At 37.1% G+C, this 22,986-nt stretch overlaps 1 protein-coding gene across 2 annotated transcripts in view; it reads left to right on the top strand.

Annotated features, from left to right (window-relative positions):
• IL15 (interleukin 15) overlaps positions 1 to 10,662 on the top strand; it is a gene marked incomplete at its 5' end in the record, with an annotated part of 57,223 nt that extends 46,561 nt beyond the window's left edge. Inside the window, 5 exons of one of the 2 annotated variants that reach the window (XM_082838521.1) lie at positions 503 to 531; positions 1,258 to 1,342; positions 6,343 to 6,387; positions 8,309 to 8,446; positions 10,106 to 10,662. In XM_082838521.1, coding sequence (XP_082694647.1) covers positions 503 to 531; positions 1,258 to 1,342; positions 6,343 to 6,387; positions 8,309 to 8,446; positions 10,106 to 10,216 — 408 coding nt within the window. In that variant the 3' untranslated portion in view covers positions 10,217 to 10,662. Of the gene's footprint in view, positions 1 to 502; positions 532 to 1,257; positions 1,343 to 6,342; positions 6,388 to 8,308; positions 8,447 to 10,105 lie in introns of those variants that run through there. The other variant, XM_082838520.1, reaches the window with a different exon arrangement.
• Between the last annotated feature and the right edge of the window lie 12,324 nt (positions 10,663 to 22,986).

Below are 22,986 nucleotides of genomic sequence, written 5' to 3'. Positions count from 1 at the left end.
TAAATTGGTTTATGTTCAGTTTGCTTAAATCCTTAGGTACTCAGTATTTGGGGCATGATAGAGGACAGATTATGGGAGATTCAGAGGAGGTTTGGTAAACAGCCTACAGAGCATTTCTATATTCTTGTAATATTCCAAATGAGTATTATATCCTGCAAATAAATTGGACTTCTTGGTATCTAACTAAAATTGGAAGTACACTCTTTATTAATATCCTGTGTGATTTTCACACCAGTAAAAAATATTAGATATTGAGGGCTCACCCACATTACTTTATTATCTGTCCCTGGCACTGACTTCTCCTATCATTTGAGCCTTATGTTAGTTCAGTTTAAAACATTTCTTTCTTTATTGAGGCCTTTTGTTTTTCTTCCTAATAAACTTTCATATTTTTCCATGCCTATTAACTTTTTTCTTCTCTGTTAGATGCAACTAATACACTGCACTCACCCAACCTATAGTTATGTAATCTCTCAGTTCAGTTTTACTCTATAATGCCTTCATGCTGTGGGGAACCATAGATTTGTGCAGGTAAATCCTCCTCTCAAAAGAAAAAAATAGTATTGGCTCTCATGCTTCTGTACAGGACCCATCAAGGAGAGACTATTTTTCCTGAAGCTCTAAGAATTATTCTACAGTTACTCGGTCAATGTATGTGTCTTTTGTCCTGATATTAAGGTACTGTTTTACAAACAATAAGTAAGCTATATGATCTAGTTTTATGACTAGATTAGGCTCAAGTCCATAACATTTATGGAGAAAACTGCTATAAGGAGCATGCAAGGGGCATGTTTAACCTATTGCAAAGAATATTTACTGTCAAGATCATTACATGAAAAAGATGATTGCTTATTTTAAGAATTTTACCCATTTATTAGACATAAAAGTCTGATGGGACCTCTACTTAAAGAAAAGTAATAGTTCATTCAAAAACATTACTGAGCACTGCCACACATCATACACTGTTTTTATTTCATTGTGATAAATTGCACCAGGTTATTTATAAGTCATCCCTTCAAATTAGGCTTTTCTTTAATGCAGGTTGGTCATCAGGCTAGCCTAAAGCAGCAGCGTTGTACTATATGTTCAGTTTTTATATTCATCTACGAGGCTGTCGAATACACAAAGGCAAGGATGGCACTCATCTTTTCACTTGTTGGATTAAAAAAAAAGTCTTGATTGCTCTTTTGCCTATAGTATTCATCAAGACAATATTATGTTCATTCAAAATGCTTTGCTGTTTGGTTTTGCTTTCAGTTGTATCAGTGCAGGTCTTCCTAAAACAGAAGCAAACTGGCAGCATGTAATAAGTGATTTGAAAAGAATTGAAGATCTTATTCAAGTGAGTACTCATTTTTCCATAAAATATCTGGTATAATTGCTATGCAGTATGTTATTCCTTGTGTTTTGCTGTCAATCTTAGTGAAATCTCCCTTGAAACAAAAATGTTTCTGTAGAATTGGTGAGCCTCGTAGCACCTCAAATGAACTCTTTTATTTAGAATTTTCAGACCCTAATTATCTTTAAAACTCAGTTTATGAGTGGCCCAGCATGAAGAGCTCTCCGTCACCACCCACCAGAGAGACTCCCTTTTCCTACCCAAGAAACCAGGCGGCTTTGGGGCCCTTGTGGGGGGAATGGCCTGACTCAGGGAAGGGCTGTCTATTCCATGGGCTAGAGAATGCTTCTCCCACCTGGAGACACCAGCTGACCTGGCAGAACCTGTAGAGGGGAGAAATATGGGCTGTACTATTGTATGGGCTATACAACAGGGACCAGTGAGAGTCCCGGGTCAGCAGGTGTACCAAACCTTTCAAATTAGCACCACAAAGATTCTGAAAACTGAACTGTCATTGGAATCACAGCATGCAAACATAGGTCAGAACCTCTATGCTCAGCCTACACAGGGTGGCTGCATGTTAAAACAGAAGATTCAAATTGGACCAGGGTCTCCTGACATAATAGCCCAAATACCAGAATACAATTGAAAAATCACTTTTCATACCAAGAAGCAGGAAAAATCACAACTTGAATGAGAAGAGACTCGGAAACAGACTCTGAAACTGAGATGGATTAGATGTTGGAATTATTTGACAAGGATTTTAAAACAGGTATCATGAAGATGTACCAGCAAGCACTTACGAATATCCTTGAAACAACTGAAAAAAAAAAACAAAACCAGAAAGTCTTAGCAAAGAAATACAATATGTAAAATGCACCAAATGGAAATTACAGAACTAAGAAATACAACAAGTGGAATATGAAACAAACTGGAGAGGCTCATTAGCAGAATGAATATGACAGAGGAAAGACAGTCAACTTGAGGATAGAATAATAGAAACAAAATAGACTGAAAACAAAGCAAATAAAGCCTCAGGGATCTTTGGGACAGTAAAAGATCCAGCATTCCTAGCATTCTCATCCTAGAAGGAGAGGAGAAAAAGAATACAAATAAAAGACAGAGATTGGCCAAATTGATAACAAAAGACAAACCAACTTTATGCTGTCTACGAGGAATTCACTTCAAATATACATATATGTATATATAATATATACATATATAATATGTATACAAACATACACATATAATGTGTATATAATATATATACAAATATATACATATATAATATGTATACATAATATATACACAAATATATACATATATAATATGTATATATAATATATATCTATATAATGACATAAGTAGGTTGAAATTAAAAGAAGAGAAACCCATGCTGTAGTGGGTTGAATAATGTCCCTCCAAAATTCATGTCCACCTAGAACCTCAGAATGTATCCTTATTTGGAAATGGGGTCTTTGCAAATATAATTAGTTAAGGTGAGGTTATCGTGGAGTGGAGTGGTCCCAAATCTAACGACTAGTGTCCTTATAAGAAGAGGACAGGATACATAGACACAGGGAAGAAGGCCGTATGAAAACCGAGGCAGCTACAAGCCAAAGGAGATTGGAATGATACAGCTACTAGCCTGGGAAGGCCAAGGATCCCCTGGAGCTGCAAAGGGTTTGGGAGCCATAAGGAAGGACAGTTCTCTAGAGCCTTCAGAGGGAACAGGCCCAATTGACTCCTTGGCTTTGAACTGTAAGTGAATGAATTGTTGTTTGAAGACACTTACTTTGTGATACCTTGCTACAGCAGCTCTAGGAAACTGAGGCACATACACATAATAATTCACACAATAATTTTACAAATCAGAAGTGGCTATATTCATATCAGATAATGTAGACTTCACAGCAAATAAAGTTACTAGAGTCACGAGAGACATTACATCATGGTAAAAGATGAGTCCACCAGGAAAACATAATGATCTTAAATGTGTACCTACCAAACAGCAGAGCCTCAAAATGTAAGAAGCAAAAACTAATAATAGAGCCGAAAGGTGAAGCAGACGAATCCATAAATATATTAATAGTTGACTTTAGTACCTCCTCAGTGACAAATAGAACTACTAGACAGAAAATCAGACAGGATATAGAAGAACTGGATGACACAGTCAACCAACAATATCTCATTTCCATAGAAAAACACTTCATCCAACAACAGTGAATAAACGTTTTTTTCAGGCAACACTCACCAAGACTGAACATATCCTGGGCCATAAAACAAACTTTAGCACATTTATCAGAACTGAAATCATGCAGAATATGTTATCCAACCACAGTGCAATCAAGTAGAAGTCAATTACATAAATACAACCGGAAAATCTCCAAACACTTGGAAATTAAATGAGACACTTATAAACATTCCATGGGTCAAAGAGCAGGTCTCAAAGGATATTTAAAAATATAGAACTGAATGGAGACAAATATGCAACATAGGAAGTTTTGTGGGATTTAGCTAAAGCTTTACTTAGTGGGAAATTGATAAAACTAAATGATTACCTTAGAAAAGAGGAAAGATCTCAGTTTACCAATCTAAGTTACTGTCTCAAGAAACTGGGAAAAGAGCAAAATAAGCCCAGCACATGCAGAAGGAAGGAAGGAATAAAAAGGAAGGAAGGAAGGAAGGAAATTGAAATCAGGAAAACAATAGACAAAAATCAACAAAACATAAAGCTCTTTACTTTGGGAAAATAAATCAATAAAGTCAATAAACCTTTAGAAAGCCTGACAAAGATAAAAGAGATGACACATACCATTAGTATCAGGACTGAAATTGGGGTCTTACTACAGAACCTACAACCATTAAAAGGATACGAAAGAAAAACTATGAACAACTTTATTCTCGTAAATTTGATAATTTGGAGGAAATGGACAATTTTCTCAAAAACCACAAACTACCAAAATGTAACAAATGCAAGACCTGTTCAGTATTCGAAAATCAATCAATGTAATCCACTATATGAGTAGACTAAAGTAGGAAATCATATGATCATATCAATTGATGCAGAAAAGACATTTTAAAACTGCAGCACCTCTTCAATGATAAACATGATAAACATTTCTCAGCAAACAAGGAATAAAGGAGAAGCTCCTTCAGTTTGTTACAGAGCATGTACAGAAAACCTAGAGCCGACATTAGACTTAATGGGGACTGACTGCTTTTCCCCTAAAATTGGGAACAAGGCAAGGATGTCTTTTCTTACCACTCTTATTCAACATAGTATTGAAACTTTAGCTCAATTGGCAAGGCAAGAAGAAAAGAAATAAAAGGCTAAGGCAAGAAAAATAAATAATAAGTATGCATATTAGAAAGGAAGAAATCATAGATCACCCTAAGTCTTTTTTGGAGAGAAAGTACCAATAAATGGCTAAATAAATTTTATTTAGGGAATGCAAATTAAAGCCTCAATGACATGTCACCTATATGAATATTTAAAATAAAAAATATTGATAATACCAAATGCTGGCAAGGATGTGGAGAAACTGGATCATTTATATATTGCTGGTGAGAATGTAAAATTGTGCAGCCACTCTAAAATAGTTTGGCTGTTTCTTATAAAACAAAACACGCATTTGCCAGATGATCCAACAGTTACACTCAAACATTTATGTCAGAGACATGAAAACTTGCATTCACACAAAAACATGCATATGAATGTTAATAGAACTTTATTTATGATAGCTAAAAACTGGAAAGAACCCAAATGTCCTTCAACAGGTCAACAGTTAAGCTTCGGTACATTATATCAAACAATAATAGTGAGCAGTAATAAGGAACAAATTACTGATACAACAAGTTGTGTGGATCTCCAGAATATTACGCTGTGTGAAAAAAAGCCAGTGGGGTAAACAAACTGTAGTTCGTCCATACAATGGAATATTACTCAGTGATAAAAAGAAATAAGCTGTTTAGCCATGAAAAGGAATGGAGGAACCTTAAGAGCATATTGCTAATGAAAGAAGCCAATCAAAACAGGCTACATACTATATGATATGATACTATATGATTCCAACTATATGACACTCTGGAAAAGGTTGGATACAATACAACAGGGGATAAGGGAAAGGGAAGGATTAAAAGGTGGAGCACAAGTGATTTTTAGGGCAGTGGAACTATTTTGTATGATACTGTAATGATCAACACATGTCATTATACATTTGTCAAGAACTATAGGTGTACACCACCAAGAGTGAACCCTGATGGAATCTATGGACTTTAGTTGAAAATGTATCAATATTGACTCATCAATTGTAATAAATGTACCACGCTAATGCGAGATGTTAATAATAGGGGAAACTTGGGAGGGGGCCAAGGGGCCATATAACTTTCTGTACTTTCTGCTCATGTTCTGTAAACCTACGACTGCTTAAAAAATAAAGTCTATTAAGTTTTTCAATAAGCCTATTTCAAAGGTTATATGCTGTATGATTCCATTTATATAACGTTCTTGAAATGATATCATAGGAATGGAGAGCAGAGAAGTGGTTGCTGGGGATTCGATGGATGGTAGGAGGTGGGAGGAGCATGTCTGGAGGAAGTTGATTGTGGCTATACAACGGTAGCAGGAGGATTCTGTATCTTAACTGTGATAGTGGTTACGTGAATTTACACCTCTGATAAAATGGCATGGAACTACACACACACACACACACTAGTGCACATAAAACTGGTGAAATCTGAACAAAGTGGGTGGATTGCATCCGTGTCAATTTCCTGGTTGTGCTATTTTACTGTGTTATGCAGGACCTCAACACTGGAGGAAACAGTGAAGGCGTACACAGGATTTGCCTGTATTTTCTCTTACAATTTCATATGAATCTAAGATTATCTCAAAATAAAGAATTTCACTGAAAAAAGTGTTAGTGTTTTCAGTAGGTTGTTCTCATTATATCTAAAGCGGGAATAGTTTTTCATATTACCGAATTTTGTTTCCATTTCAGTCTATACATATGGATGCCACTTTATATACTGAAAGCAATGCTCATGTGAGTATAGTTTGTTTTCAGTATTGCTATATTTTCCAATTTCAAAGGTCTAAGAAGTATCTTTTCATAAGTTTACTGGACTGTGTATAGTTTTAAAATCTAACTTTTACATAGATGCTGTTTTCATGGTAGCATCATTGCCGAATCAAAACATAAACTTTTCCCATCAATGTCAAACAAAATACAGTATATATTTCTGTGATGCAATTAAATCATGATGCAGTTAAATACAAGAATCAAGTTAACTCAGGCAATTTAAAAGTATCCAATATATCAGTTGTTTCCAGTGCTGTAGCATATTATCACTTTTAATCATATTTTTTACAAATTGTTTAAATACATTCATGCTCTACATTTTGCCTGAATCTCTACCGTTGTCAAAAAGGGGTTCTGACTGGTTACTCTCTATGTGAGAAAAAAACCAAACACAACCCACAAAGTCTATCAGAATTCAAAACTGATCTCGAACTTGTTTCATTAATATGCTGCTGACGTTGCCTTAGTCATATAGGATTTCAGCTGAGTTGCTAGTCCTTTCCCTCTGAATTGGCTACAAAAAACCAAGAAACAAATCCCTGACATCTTCACTTCGTGAAAAACAAAGTGTGTTGTGTGCATTCAGAACAGTGAGCCCTCTCTCTATTATTCCTTAAGTAGAATTTCTCTGCAATAGAAGGTTTTGCCCTATCAAGACTTTCTAAGCATTGGAAAGAAGCCACAGCCAGAAACTAGAAAGAACAGATACCCATCATTCACTTAGATAGTGCTGCTGTGCTAGAAATTGCTTCCCTCTTTTGGCTTCAGCATGTTTTCCACTTTTCTTTGCATATTCTTCAAAGTAGAAAGCAGTCAGCTAACCACCAGCACTCCGAATCCTGAGATTGCTTTTTTTGTAAGACGATAACCTCGCAACCTGTGGGTTGTAGAAAGTAGTTGAGATTGAAATTTAGATTTAAACCCTGACTCAGCCACTTCCAAGCTTTGTTACCTTGGAAGACACTAAATATTTCTGAACCTCAGTTTTATTATTTATTTTATTTATTATTTAGTTTATTATCGACATGGTGACAGCATTTATTACCCTTTCAATCCGGAGAAGCTGCTGTGGGGGAATAAGGAATATTGCTAGTCCCAGGCACATGGCTGTCATCCTTCCTTCCTTCCTTCCTTCTTCCTTCCTTGCTTCCTTCCTTCTGTAAGCACCTGTTAAGTGCCTGCAGAGTCCCAGGCACTGTGCATGACATTGAGAACAGGAAATCAGACACGTCGTGGTCAAATTCCCACATGCTCATTAAATGCTTCTTTTGTTTGAAGTTTAAGTTTTTGTTAAAGTAATCCTCTTGGGAAATGTATTTTTGTGGGACCTGAAAGGTACCTTTCTGATATGGCCAGCCTGTGAATAGACCATACACCTGCTTTGATTTTTCTAAGAAATTTCTTGGAATCACGTCTGCCTCTGGAACTTTGGAACTTGCAGGAATAGTATGATTAGCAGCCACCACTGTTTAAAATGTTAACAATATGATCTGATTCTAAGAAACTCTTCCATATGCACCATCTCTATTAATGTTCTGAGAGTCTCAGGTCAGTATTATCTGTCCTTTACACAGAGGAAATGTGCTTTGTGAGGAAAAAGTGGCCTATTATTTCCACGTTTTCTAGTTTTATGTTCTTTCTTCTATACAGTATCACCATCCTTCCTGTTTTGTTCTCAGTTTGTTTTGGTTTTGATATCAAAGCCAAAGGAGAAGAAAAAAATCAAGCTGCTTCCTATGTAAAACTTTTTAGGGGTATTGTGTTTCTTTATAAAATAGCTGGATTGACTTTCTAAAAACTCAAAATTACATCCGTGTGAAACTGAATAATGGGGAAATAATTCTTTCCTTTTCTCTTTCAAAATGGTTCTTTGCATCTCTTTTAGCCCAGTTGCAAAGTAACAGCGATGAAATGCTTTCTCCTGGAGTTACATGTGATTTTGCATGAGTCCAGAAATTCAGACATTAACGATACAGTAGAAAACCTTATCATCCTAGCAAACAGCAGTTTATCTTCCACTGAGGTGAGTTATCCAATAGTTATGCAGAGCTACATCAGATGCTCTTGGCTTGATTGGGAGAAATCATGCACAGGCTCCCCGGAAGGGGAGTGTGGATAGTGACCTGTGCTTGCACACAGGCTTCTTGGTGGCTGCAGTAGCAGCCTTAGCGTCTCATGCCTGTCTCTGGTGTCTGCACTGATAGCCACGGCTCGCACCCATCTCTGGAGCTTGCTGAGGCAGTGCTCTGAATCCCCTCTCCTCGCGCACCCCAAAACAATGGTCTCTTGCCTCTTAGGCAGTTCCAGACATTTTCCTGGACTCCCTCCCAGTTAGCTGTGGTGCACTAGCCCCCTTCAGGCTGTGTTCACGCAGCCAACCCCAGTCCTCTCCCTGGGGTCTGACCTCCGATGCTGGAGCCTCAGCTCCCAGCCCCCACCCACCCCGGCAGGTGAGCAGACAAGCCTCTCGGGCTGGTGAGTGCTGGTCAGCACCGACCCTCTGTGCGGGAATCTCTCCACTTTGCCCTCTGCACCCCTTTTGCTGTGCTCTCCTCCTTGGCTCCGATGCTTGCCCCCTGCCTCCCCCCATTTCCGCCAGTAAGGGACTTCCTAGTGTTTGGAAACTTTTCCTCCTTCAGAGCTCCTTCCCAGAGGTGCAGGTCCCATCCGTATTCTTTTGTCTCTGTTTTTTCTTTTGCCCTACCCAGGTACGTGGGGAGTTTCTTGCCTTTTGTGAAGTCTGAGGTCTTCTGCCAGCGTTCAGTAGGTGTTCTGTAGGAGCTGTTCCACATGTAGATGTATTTCCGATGTATTTGTGGGGAGGAAGGTGATCTCCACATCTTACTCCTTCGCCATCTTGAAGGTGTCTCTGAAACTGTTTAAATTACTATAATTTGTGGTATTCATCGAAATAGTTGAATTCAACCAATAATAATTGGGTGAATATTATGTGCCAGGCCCTATGCTAAATGCTAGGGGAGCAAAAATCCATAGCCTTGCCTTCCTGGAAAAGCCTAGAGAAGAGTGGTATGAGAAGCATAAAGCTCCATGATATCAATGTAATACATGATGTGATATAAGACGGAGTCTAAACAAGAGGTTCTGAGAATGTAGAGAAGGGACATTTCGTGCAGCCCCAGGAGCTCTCAGGTTCAGAAAAGCCTTCCTAATGGAAACAGCGCCTGAATGATCTTAAGTGTGAGTGGTAGTAGCTAAAATAGAAGTGTGGAACAGGCAGAGAGAAACGCAAAGACAGCGAGGCACCTAATAGCCTGATGTATGTATGGGAGCTAAAGGCATGAGCCCAGTGTTCCTAGGGCATATCTTTGAGCTGTGGAAAACGTGAAAGAAATAGGTAAGGAACCGCTCAAGGAGGGCCTGCATGCCATGCAGTGAAGCATGGACTTCATGCTGGGGTAGATGACCAGAAACTATTGAAGGACTCTAAACAGAAGTTCATGATTCAATAGATTATTTTTTTTTCAATTTTTTTTTCATTGTCCTTAATTCACTCTAGGAAAAATCAGCCCTCATCAAATCACCCATAGTTCTTCCTAATATGATAATTAATCTACCAACAAATTTATGTCTCAAGACTTCACCATATGGTTCAAATGATATGAGATTTGCAGGAAAGGAATATTTTAGACTTTCCAACCTAATCCTTTCTTTTTATCTGCAGTATAAAACTGAATCGGGATGCAAAGAATGTGAGGAGCTGGAGGAAAAAAATATTAAAGAATTTTTGAAGAGTTTTCTACATATTGTGCAAATGTTCATCAACCCTTCTTGAGTGCAGCTAATCCTTTTCAGCATTTCTATTATTAACAAACATCTCCCCACTGCTTAGAGGCAACAACGAAACACTCAGCATTTCAAATATGCTGCCAAAATAAATTCTTCTGGCAAGAGGATGATCAGGATCTTTGATCGGATGAACTCACAGAAATGAAGGCCGAACAATGGCATTGAGTACCATGGTGTCTACGAACGCAGGACTTATTTTATTCATTTATTTTTAATTTATTATTGAGATTGTACATATTTGTAGCATAATATAAAATGTTGAATAAAATAGTGTATATATTTTATCTTTTGAAATTGCACTGATATTTTATGTCATAAGAAAATAGAGGGTGTTTGGTTCAAGGGTGATAGTCAAATTATTTAACAACCACTGGGGCTGGACACCACTGCTGTAGGTAAAGAGGATGCCCCAACCAATGTGGAAATTGACTACCAGCCTTCCTTTACTTCTCCTTTAGGTGTAGCACTTGGAGGGAGAATTGACTACCAACGAGAAAGGAGGAACTACATGTGAGACCAGTAATTCTGTTATTGATATATAAAGCGCTTGTTATGAGAGAGAGAATTTGCAAGTACCCGGCATGGAATGTGCATCAGTCCATCTCAGGTGGGGATGGCAATAATAAACCTTCACTGATAGGTGGAACTGTGTATCAAAAACTAATGACTGCACCGGTGTTTATATTTCATGCTTCCCCAAGTACAGGTATTTTATTTTTCCACATTGTATTTGCCATGTTTGTATAATAAAAAACTGCCGATGAGTTAAAGTCAACATGATCTGGCATAAAATAATTGTTTCTATTATTTTTTAGTATACCGTCTAAAATTTTCAAACTCTTTTCAAATGGAACTGACTGAAATGAAATATTCTCATTTCATCACAAATTTCTTTCCCCCGGTTCACTTCTGGCAGTCTTTACTGAGAGACTAAATGGCAGGAATTGATCTCCTAAGAACTGGATTTCTTTCCATTTCACAGTACAAACCATTTCTCTATTGAAACATTCTTTTGGAGTCCAGTGCCCCATCCAGGCTCATGTATCTCATTCTTTTAGTCAATGTATGCTTAAAATTTTCTTTCAAGATAGTTTTAGAGAAATCTGTATTCCATTTCACTTCCAAAGAGTCCTGTGTTTGCTCTCAGTTCATTCCCTGATCTCAGTCCAGACAAATAGACAAAAGCAGCCATTGGGATTGTACCAGTTTATTAAATTTCATTTGAAATGGAATTTTTGATAATGCAGTTGTTTTGTTTATTGTATCAGAAGGTACTAAACAGCAATTTTAAAAGTTAAAATACAGATTTTTTGATAATTATTCAATTAGAGGTCAAATTATTGTAATAAGTCAAGAAAATTTTACTATGTGCATTAAACCCAAATACATTACAGGAATTCTGTTTTTAGTTTAATCTTTCTAGATGGCGAATAATAATGTCTAAAACATGACAATATATTTCTTTGAGATAAAAATAGTCTAGATGGAATGACGGCATTTGTAAACCACAGTCATGATCATGCTTCTGCTCTTTTATTTTGGTTCTTGTGGTACAACATTTTGGTCTGTGACTTGGATAAAGATAGAAGGGGTGCTTATCAAATTTGTGGAATATGTAAATTATGTAACAGAATAAAAATTTACAATTGCCTCAGACTAGAAGGAAGTGCCAGTGTAACAAGATGAAAATTAACAAGGATGTTCAAAGAGTTCCGTACTTGGCCACAATAATGAACTGCAAGAGAAGGAATAAGGAAGATGCAGCTGGATTCAGCAAAAAAAGATTTTAGGTTTTTATGCACTAGTAACTCAGTGTAAGTTGACAGTTTGATATGACTATTAAAAAGGCAATTGCGATTGTTGGCTACTTTCATATAAATATATTACTTAGTTCAGTATTTTTAAAGTGTGACCAATGGCATCAAAATCACCTGGAAGCTGTTATGTTTGTTTGTTTTTTGTCTTTTACAGTATTGAGAAATAATTGGCATACATCACTATATATGTTTAAGATATAGAGCATGAGGTTTGATTTACATATATTGTGAAATGATTAACAAAATAGGCTTGGCTAACGTCATCTTCTCATATAGATACAATATAAAGAAAAGAAAGAAAAAAGAAAACAGGAAAAAAAATTTCTCCTTGAGATGAGAACTTAAAGAAGTTACTCGCTGGGACTTCCCTGGTGGTACAGTGGTTAAGAATCCGCCTGCCAACGCAGGGGACACGGGTTCGAGCCCTGGTCCAGGAAAATCCCACATGCCATGCAGCAACTAAGCCCATGCACCGCAACTACTGAGCCTGCGCTCTAGAGCCCGTGAGCCACAACTACGGAGCCTGCGTGCCTAGAGCCTGTGCTCTGCAACAAGAGAAGCCACCACAATGAGAAGCCTGCACACTGCAACAAAGTCACCCACACTCACCGCAACTAGAGAAAGCCCGTGTGCAGCAACGAAGACCCAATGCAGCCAAAAATAAATAAATTTATTTTTTTTAAAAAGGAATTGGGCTTCCCTGGTGGCACAGTGGTTGACAGTCCGCCTGCCGATGCAGGGGACATGGGTTCCTGCCCCGGTCCGGGAGGATCCCACATGCCGTGGAGCGGCTGGACCCGTGAGCCATGGCCACTGAGCCTGTGTGTCTGGAGCCTGTGCTCCGCAACGGGAGAGGCCACAACGGTGAGAGACCAGCGTACCGCAAAAAAAAAAAAAAAAAAAAGGAATTTACTCTCTAAACAACTTTCCTATAAATCATAGGTCAGTGTTAGCTAGAGTCATCATGTTGTACATTACATCCCTAGCACTTATTTATCTCGTCACTAGAAGTTTGTACCTTTTGACCATCTTCCTCTCTTTTTTTAAAATGAGTTGTTGTTTTTAAGATTTCACATAAAAGTGAGATCATACAGTATTTGTCTTTCTCTGACTTATTTCACTTAGCATAATGCCTTTAGGTTCCATCTATGTGGTCACAAGTGGTGAAATGTCTTCATTTTTTATGGCTAAATAATATTCCATGGGATACATATGTGTGTGTGTGTGTGTGTGTGTGTATACACATACATATATATGCCTCAACTTCTTTATCCATTAATCCATAGATGAACACTTAGGTTGTTTCCATATCTTGGCTGTTGTAAATAATACTTCTGTGAACTTAGGGGTACAGATATATTTACAAGTTAGTGTTTTTGTTTCCTTTGTATATATTCCCAGAAGCAGAATTGTTGGATCATATATATGGTAGTTCTATTTTTAATTTTTTGAGGAACTTCCATAGTGTTCTCCATAGTGGCTGCACCATCTTACAATCCCATCATCTGTGCACAGGGTCCCCTTTTCTCCATATCCTCACCAATACTTGATATTTGTTGTCTTTTTGACACTAGTCATTCTAATAGGTGTGGGATAACTTCTCATGGTTTTGATTTGCGTATCCCTGATGGTTAGTGATGTTGAGCATCTTTCCATGTATCTGTTGGCTTTGTACATCTTCTTTGGAGAAATGTTTATCAGGTCCATTGAACATTTATTAAATTTTTAAAATTGAGTTGTATGAGTTCTTTCTTTATTTTGGATATCCACCCTGTTTCAGATATATAGTTTGCAAATATTTTTTCCCATTCTATAGGTTGCCTTTTCAGTTTGTTGGTGGATTCTTTTGCTGTGCAGATGTTTTTTAGTTTGATGTAGTCCCACTTACTTATTTTTGATTTTCGTTGCTTGTGCATTAGATGTCATGTCCAAAAAACCATTATCAAGACCCATGTAAAGGATTTTTATTCCTATGTTTCCTTCTAGAAGTTTCATGATTTCAGATCTTATATTTAAGTCCTTAATTCATTTTATTTAATTTTTGTGTGTGGTGTTAAGATATGGGTCCAGTTTCATTCTTTTACATGTGGGTATCCAGCTATCCCAGCACAATTTATTGAAAAGAACTTCTTTTCTCCATTAAGTATTCTCAGCTCCCTTGTCAAATATTAGTTGGCTATATATGCTTGGTCTTATTTCTGGGCTCTCAATTCTGTTTCTTTTGTCTATTGTCTGTTTTTATGCCAGTACTATACTATTTTGATTACTATAGCTTTATAGTTTAGCTTGCCTCCTTATTTGATCTTCGTTCTCTGTATTTCATTGGCTGTTTGGGGTATTTTGTGGTTCTATATAAATTGCAGGAGTGCTTTTTCCACCTCTGTAAAAAAGGCCATTGAAATCTTGATAGGGATTGTATTGAATCTGTAGATGGCTTTTGGTAGTATTGACATTTTAACAATATTTATTCTTCCAATCCATGAATATGGGATATATGTATAGCTCATTGTTTAGGGGCCCAAATCAGGCCAAAATGTGCACTGAACTACCTAGTCAGGTGAGGCCACTAGCTTTGCTCTGCAGATGGGGAGAGCCAACAGCTGTGCAGTCTGTTCAAGTGCCACTGTGCATAGGCTACTGAAAGGGCTCTGCACCTTCCTATATGCGCTGGTTAGGTTCCCTGGTAGGACAGGCTGAAGGACCATGAATTAGATTCCTTGCCAGGACGCAATGGGAGAAGCAGCTCTAAAGCTAGTAAAGCTTTATTTGTTGTCTTAAACAAAGACAACAAATCTTCATTTGTTGTCTTAACTCAAGCCAACCAACACCCCAGGTTTCCTGACAGAGCAGGGTCACTGGCTTTGTTCTGCAAAGCCAGCTCCGCCCACCTGCCTCTTGGCTCAAGTGCCACTGGGTTGCACAACTTCCAGGAGTTGTCTCCAGCTCTTCTGGTCAGGTGGGGTCAGAAGACACTCTCCACAGTGGGTGGAGCTATATCTCAGCTCCCTTGCCTGGGTGGGAGGGGAAGCTATTCTCAATAAAATGAAAAATTTTAAAGCTTTTATTTTATTTTTTTCCCTAGCTTTTCTACTGATGGAGAATAGAAAAAGATGTCACAAAGAAAGAAAACTACAGGCCAATATCACTGATGAGCATAGATGCAAAAATCCTCAACAAAATACTACCAAACAGAATCCAACAGCACATTAAAAGGATCATACACCATGATCAAATGGGATTTATCCCAGGAATGCAAGGATTTTTCAATATATGCAAATCAGTCAATGTGATTAACCATATTAACAAACTGAAGGAGAAAAACCATATGATCATCTCAATAGATGCAGAAAAAGCTTTCAACAAAGTTCAACACCTATTTATGATAAAAACCCTCCAGAAAGTAGGCATAGAGGGAACTTACCTCAGCATAATAAAGGCCATATATGATAAACCCACAGCCAATATCGTTCTCAATGGTGAAAAACTGAAACCATTTCCTCTAAGATCAAGAACAAGACAAGGATGTCCACTCTCACCACTATTATTCAACATAGTTTTGGAAGTTTTAGCCACAGCAGTCAGAGAAGGAAAAAAAATAAAAGGAATCCAAATTGGAAAAGAAGTAAAGCTGTCACTGTTTGCAGATAGCATGATACTATACATAGAGAATCCTAAAGGTGCTACTAAAAAACTACTAGAGCTAGTCAATGAATTTGGTGAAGTAGCAAGATACCAAATTAATGCACAGAAATCTCTTGCATTACTATACGCTAATGAAAAATGCACCATTTTTAACTGGAAGTTTCCAATCCAGTCCTTAGACAACAGTTAGCCTCCAAGCAGTGCTTGTTGGGATGGAGGAAGGAAAACCATAATGGCTGTCACATTACCAAGAACCATAATTATCACATTATATAACCAATATTGTCACATTATCAATAACCATAATTATCACATTACATAACCAATATTATCACATTACCAAGAAATATTTATAGTGACTGGTAATCTATTCTGGTTATATAAGCACAGAGTGGGTTTAAAATTTGGTATTTTCCAATGCTCAAAATTAGAATTCCTCCCACATTAGTTACTTAATATGGATAACTTCAGTTGATCTTAAGAAACTCAAGGCATAGATGTGCAACTTCTTAAAGCATTCTTAGCTAACTTAAGAAAAAAAGTAATCACACAAAACAATCTAAATTTTATTTTTTATGCTTGTATTCTTAACAAATTAGTCTTTCATTTGCGTTTCAAAATTTTCCCATCTTGAACTGTTCTTAATTAACCAGCTCAGTGTTATTTGCCTAGACTGGTATACTGTGTTTATGTCTCACCTGCCCTAAATGCTGAAGGTATTTGTCTTATATTACGTATAATAAAGAAAGCACCAATTCATAGACCTAGGACCTCAAATAGTAAAAGCAAACCTAATAAAAATCAGGTTTACAGCCCAAAGTCATAGTGATGAATTATATTCTTACCTTTTCTTAATTTCAGATAAAGAAGAAGATGTATGAGAGACTATTATTTGTACACTCTCCCTGGCAATAAGCAGAAAGGACTAGCGGGCAGAGGACATGGAAATACGAAGAGAACCAATACATAATTTGTGAGCCCAGAGATTTTAAAACCCAATCACAAGCCTAGTTTTATAGACTCTCATTCTTTATCTTAGAACAGAGAATCATTGAGATTATTTTATTTTGCTGCTGTTGCTGTTGTTGTGAGAGGGGCCTTATATGTTTTGATGTGTTACTGTTTCTATCCATCAAAGTCAATGTTCCCTAAGTTCATACTGACATATGATATACAAATCAAGGAATGTGGTTGATCCCTCTCCTCCTCCCACCCACACAAATACTGCGAATGCATTTTTTTCTCTTTCATCTGTGTTATATCAGGCTTAGTGTAAGCTTTCTGCATTCATATGTGAGTCATGGTTAACATATGCATGTCATGTATAAATACTTTGCCCAGAAGAAATCCCATTTCCATAGAGATTTGGTTCAATGCTTCTGAATGTGTCTGATGACTAAAGTTCATCTTCACCGAATAATTTATTATGCAAGGTAAACTTTAGCTTTATTGAAAAGTCCCCTAATTGTATGATCTACCTGAGGCAACATAGAAGAAAAGTTAATCAATCACTAATGAGTCCTGATTTTGTCCTATATTTTATTTCTTTAATCCTGGATTTCAAAGTAAGTTAACTATTAGAAAAATTAGAGAGGAAATTGTTACACAGAAGCAGAATTGAAAATTATACCTTTAGGTTTTACAAACTGTGTCAACATTCCCAGAATGTTATCATCAGAGAATCTAGGGTCACCCTCCAGCTGGCTTGTCCTCATCATCACTATCATTAGGGAATTCCCTCCATCAATCATATTGTAACCCCATTTGTTGAAAACCTACTGTATGTGAACATTATGCTAAGTGCTGCAGTTACGGCTGTGAATAAGATAGCCGTAATCTCAGCCCTCATGGAGTTTACATTCCAGCAGGAAAGTCATATTATCAAATTAATCACTCGAGTGCTTATTCAGGTATTTTCAGTTCTATGAGGGGTACCAGGCAAGCACATGAAGAGAAGAACTGATGCATTTAAGATGTCAGAGAGCTTCTTTGAGACAGTGATATCTGAGCTCTGCTATGAATTACAAAGAGTCAATCAGATAGATAGCCTGACAAACCTTCAGTCAGGAAGGATGACGGCAAGTTCAAAGAGCAGAAGGAAAGCCAGTGTCTCAAGTTGGAGAAAGCCCTGAAAGATGTTGGTAAGGTAAGTATCAACTGGTCTCATAGGCTCTGATAAAGATTTTTCTTTATACTCCAAAAAAGGGACTCTTATTCTGACATGTCATAGGCTCTGATAAAGATTTTTCTTTATACTCCAAAAAAAGGGACTCTTATTCTGACATGTATAAAAAAATATAGGTGGCATTGCTTCTGCCGTTGAGACAAGAGTTGTAGTCAACATCTCCTTACCACTAAATGCCAGCATAATAAAATTATTTCTAATAACATCATCTTACATGGGCCTAATGATTGCAGTCATTTAATGAATTCCTTACAACACCTAATAGAAATAAACTTTAGCAAGTAATTATTTGTTCACTGTCAAAAACAAGAAACCTGTTTGCAGTACCTATGCCTTGAGAGGCCAACGTCATGAGGATTAACGTATATGTCCAGAATTGGAATCTGAGGACAGTCAGAACTGACCTGTAGTCCAAATTTGAACAGCGGGAAGGACTTTCTAAATCACTCTTTAATGAGAACTATTTGATAAAAGGGAGACCCTTCATTCTCATTAAGAAAAATGGGGTAGAGGAAAGCACCAGGGAATAATGATAGTGCGACAGGGCACAGTTAAAACGGGAAGTGGAAAGAGGCAAGATAGGCATGACCAGGTGGAGAGAGAGAAAGCTTCAAAAGCACAATTTCACTAACGGAATAAGGGACTCATGGGATCAGGCCATACAGTGGCTTAGAAGAGATAAAAGCTGACTTTTTGTAAGGAGCTGATAAGAAAGAAGCAACATTTCTGAATCTTAGTGACAACTACGAGCCTAAAGGTGAGACAAGAACATCAGTACAGTGACAAGTACCATCTTCACAAGGGTTTTAAAGATCATGGTCATCAGCCAGGTTCAGTTTTCTGAGCTGATTTAATACAGTCAAAGCCCCCCACAGTGTGTCAATGGATTCTGCCCTCTTAAGGGCACATGGAGGCTGATGCAGGTAATAATGATCCTCTTACACTTTCATTGTTCTTAAACGTTCACAAAGCACTTTTATCTATGTTATTTTTTTTTGATAAACGTTTCCATCCCTCATGGGTATAGATGAAGAGAGGCAGAACCTGTTTGCTTATGTTTCTGATATGTAAGAAACCAAAAAGAAACCAAGAAATCAGCTGAAAATGTTGTCCACATTCAGCTGTGTTTTTTCTATGCCCTATTGTCTTTAGATTTCCTTTCAAAAAATCATGAGCATAATACTTGGGGTGGAAAATTATCTGTTGTTAAGGAAATCAAAACAGAGTTTAAGCAGATATTTTTATTCCATATTTTGATTATTTTTTCTTCACACAATTCTATTCTGGTGTTTTGTTTGCTTTGCCCAGATGACAAATGTGCCATTAAGATTATTCAGCCTGAATTAATTACCTTTTTATAGTAAAAGAAAATCCCCTCCTTTTGACAAGTAAGATATTTGTGCTGTATTTATGAATAAATAGAGGCAGCTGTCATAAGCAGCATTATTAATAGCATTGCTTTAAACATCTCATCAGAAAAGAAATCCACTCTTCAATATAATGTAAGCTCTTGGTGTCCCAGAGTTTATTAAAGAGTGAAAACCACAGACCTGTTATCCACACCACAGCATAATAAGAAAAATATCACACTTTCTATGAAAGAGGCACTCAATTCAAACTGCAGACATAAAGCAGTACTCTTTTAAGTGGTTATTGTCCTTGCTGGTCACTTGGGCCTGAGTTTTCAGTGCTTCACAGGTTAAGAGTGTGGGGATCACCAAAGCGGCTCTCCTTGGAAACAGAAAGTTAACAGCTGCCCCAGACTTCATTTAAATGGTCACAATGATGCTATTTCCTGCTTTTCAGTTGAATGGCTTTTTGATGGGTGATATGGTCATTGTAGAAAGGATTTTTCCCTTCTACAATGACCATTTACAATTTTTCCCTTCTACTCAGTAAGACTGAGTAGGTTTGCAAAGCATAAGAACCCTTTCTCCTCACAGGTCTTCTGAGTTCTATGCCAGAAAAGATAAGACAAAGTCTAACCCTTTATCACCGCAATGAGATCATAACTCTCCAAGGCATCTGATTGGGCTTTAGAATTTTCCTATTTGAAGGAACTTGCTTTCCCAGGAGGCCATACGTTTTTCTCAGCAGAGCTAACTTGTCCCTAAGGATTCATTTCATTTCTTAGTCACCTTTGTTTTATCTTCAACAACAAACATAAACTGCGCTCAAAGGAATGAATATTTGCAAGCAGTGTACCGAGGACCACGTATAGAAGCCCGAGGTGTAGGCCTCAAGTGGGTGCATTATTTTTAGAGAACTGAAAAACAGTAAAAAACTGAAAGTCTGTCTGCCTTTATGATCAAGATGTGCAAGTTGTTCTAAACAATGCCAGTGGTAGAACACCCTTCCCTGAGAAAACTTTTTTTTGGAAGTCTATGTCTTAAACAACTGCTTAAGTTATAATTTTTAATACTATGTATGTAATCTGCAAATTAGCTCACATTTGCCACTTATCCTTTAACAAGCATTGTATTTTACGTGGAAGTTAGTTTGAAGACCTCAGTGACATGGTTGGCCGCCAACCCTAGTGGATTCAGTTGACCCTGACTTCTAAAGGGTTCAGCCTTTTTCACACAGTTGGTGTTTTCACTGCTCTGGCCTTGCATGCATATTCTTTAAATAGATTGAAATAAATAATGATAACACAGTGATTGGAAAGATTAAGAAACCGTATCTTAACTCAATTTTGATTTGTGTCTAACATTTAAAACTAAAAAAGAGAGCAAACCATGAGATGTAATAGTTTAGCAAATTCAGGTTTTAGTTCATTCATGAAACTTTACTGAATGTGACTAATATTTTAACTTTGAAATGTTCTCTTTTTGAGTTGTTAATTATTTGATTTAAAAATAAAGAAAAAGTGAAGAAAATAAAATGCTCCATCTGTGGTTTGATTTATTTGCTGTCTAAATTGTCTCTTTTGCAGATGTTTCTGTTTTATTAAAATTTAATTAGGGGCTTCCCTGGTGGCGCAGTGGTTGAGAGTCCGCCTGCCGATGCAAGGGACACGGGTTCATGCCATGGTCCGGGAAGATCCCACATGCCGCGGAGTGGCTGGGCCCGTGAGCCATCGCCACTGAGCCTGCGCGTCTGGAGCCCTGTGCTCCGCAACGGGAGGGGCCACGACAGTGAGAGGCCCGCGTACCGCTAAAAAAAAAAAAAAAAAAAAATCCATAGGATTTCTGTAATATGACCAAAATGCAGCGTCATTTATATTATATGTATAGAGGGTGTGTGGTGCTTGGATCCAGAGAGACATAAGAGAAGAAATTCAATCATAAGACTGGCACCTTTCTTCATCAGAAATAAAGCATAATATCAATAGTCTCATATTAGCATTTAATTTTGTATCGGGCTTTATGCCATTATCAAAGTCGACCACAGCTTGATAGCACTCACAATAGATGGTTATTTAAGCAGGAAAAATAAATAGTTGTTTAACCTCATTTAAATAAATAAATAAATAAAACGTACTCCCACTGCCCCAAAGATTTTAGGGATTTAAATAATTCATGTTCACAGATATGAACCCAATTTTAAATTGAACTAAGCATACTTAATGAGAGAAGATCATTCACTAGCAAGTGTAAAGCAGCTGTACAGTGGGGAAGTGTCTGAACTTTACAAGAACCCTGACTAATGGATTCATTATCAAACAGAGCATGATTTTATAGTGTTTCAAACATGATAAACTTTTCAAGCCAGGGGACAATTTATATTTTGCTGTGATGCCTTAAACAATGGATAATTCTAAAATATTTAGGCAACATATATTTACTAAGACTCACAGAGGACATAGCCCTACCCAGAGCTGCTTTGCAAATATCAATATAGTGCTGAGATAAATTTGCTAACAAACATATCAATCTCATTTATCTGATCCAGAGCTGTCCTTGTAAGTCCTTGGATCTAGGTCCTCATTTAAATGATACACTTTTTGATTAAAACCTTAAGGACTAGTTGTAAAAATCACATTAAAAATACTTATTACAGATTTTAAAAATTGGCTTAATCATATTCTTTATTCAAATATAGTTCCAAATTATACTTGATTATTATTTTTAAAAATTCTATCCTTAAAAGATGGTAATTTTGTAATAACCTATAAGTGAAAAGAATTTGAAAAAGTATATATATATATATCACTTTACTGTACACCTGAAACTAACAAAACATTGTAAATCAACTATACTCCAATAAAAAAAAATTATCCTCAAAAGATGGTAATTTGATACCATTGAGAACATGTAGGAGATCCATTTGTAGGTCCTGGTTATTTCTAAGAACTGAGTCTTTAGCTGAAACATATTAAAGAAGTAGTTTCAAGGTAATTGGCACTAAAATGGGTGATAAGAATATAATATGAAAAATACACAATTTCCACCTATTCCTGCTCCAGCTCTCAAGAAACTGAGAACCAGCCCATGATAATGCCATCTTATAAGTCCATGCCAGAGTTACAGAAAATTTGCTATGCCATCCTGGAAGGAGTAAAGAACTTTGGTAGGAAAACAAGGAAGTGGAACGTGTCTCCAATAGAAAGAACAGCATGTATGATGGCATGAAAGCACAGAGCCAAGACAGATATGCTATATTTAGAGATTTGCAGATTCTCCTATATGTCTGAAGCACAGAGGCCCAGACAGTAGTTAGGGTATCAGATGATGAGAAGTAGTTCTTATAGGACAAGCTCAGAGTTTCAGTTTTATCCTACATGAGAACAGAAATCAAAAATTCTTAAGCAGGGAACTAATATGTCCATATTTGTGTTTTAGAAAGGTTCATCTGCTGCCAGTGACCAAGAAGGCCTTAATATTCTCTTTCGCTTGACTAAATTTTAGACAGATTTCTTCTGGTCTTTAGGGCCCTGACTTCCCTTTTCTAGAGCATTTATTTTAGAAAACTTGTAATTGCAAATTCTTCCTCTGTTTCTTTGAAATGTCTGTAAATTTTCCTAAAAGCCTGTTTCCAGTTTTACAACCCAAGGAATGCCTTTCTCAAGGACATGGGAGCCACCCATTTGGAATGTAATCATCAGGAAGATAGCTCCTCTATCTCCCAGCCTCTGAGGGAGGGTAGAAACCTAACTTCCATGGGCTACTT

This window comes from Leucopleurus acutus (genome assembly GCF_964270905.1).
Source record: "Leucopleurus acutus genome assembly, chromosome: 4".
Classification (NCBI taxonomy): Eukaryota; Metazoa; Chordata; class Mammalia; order Artiodactyla; family Delphinidae; genus Leucopleurus; species Leucopleurus acutus.
This window is presented reverse-complemented; position numbering and strand designations above follow the sequence as displayed.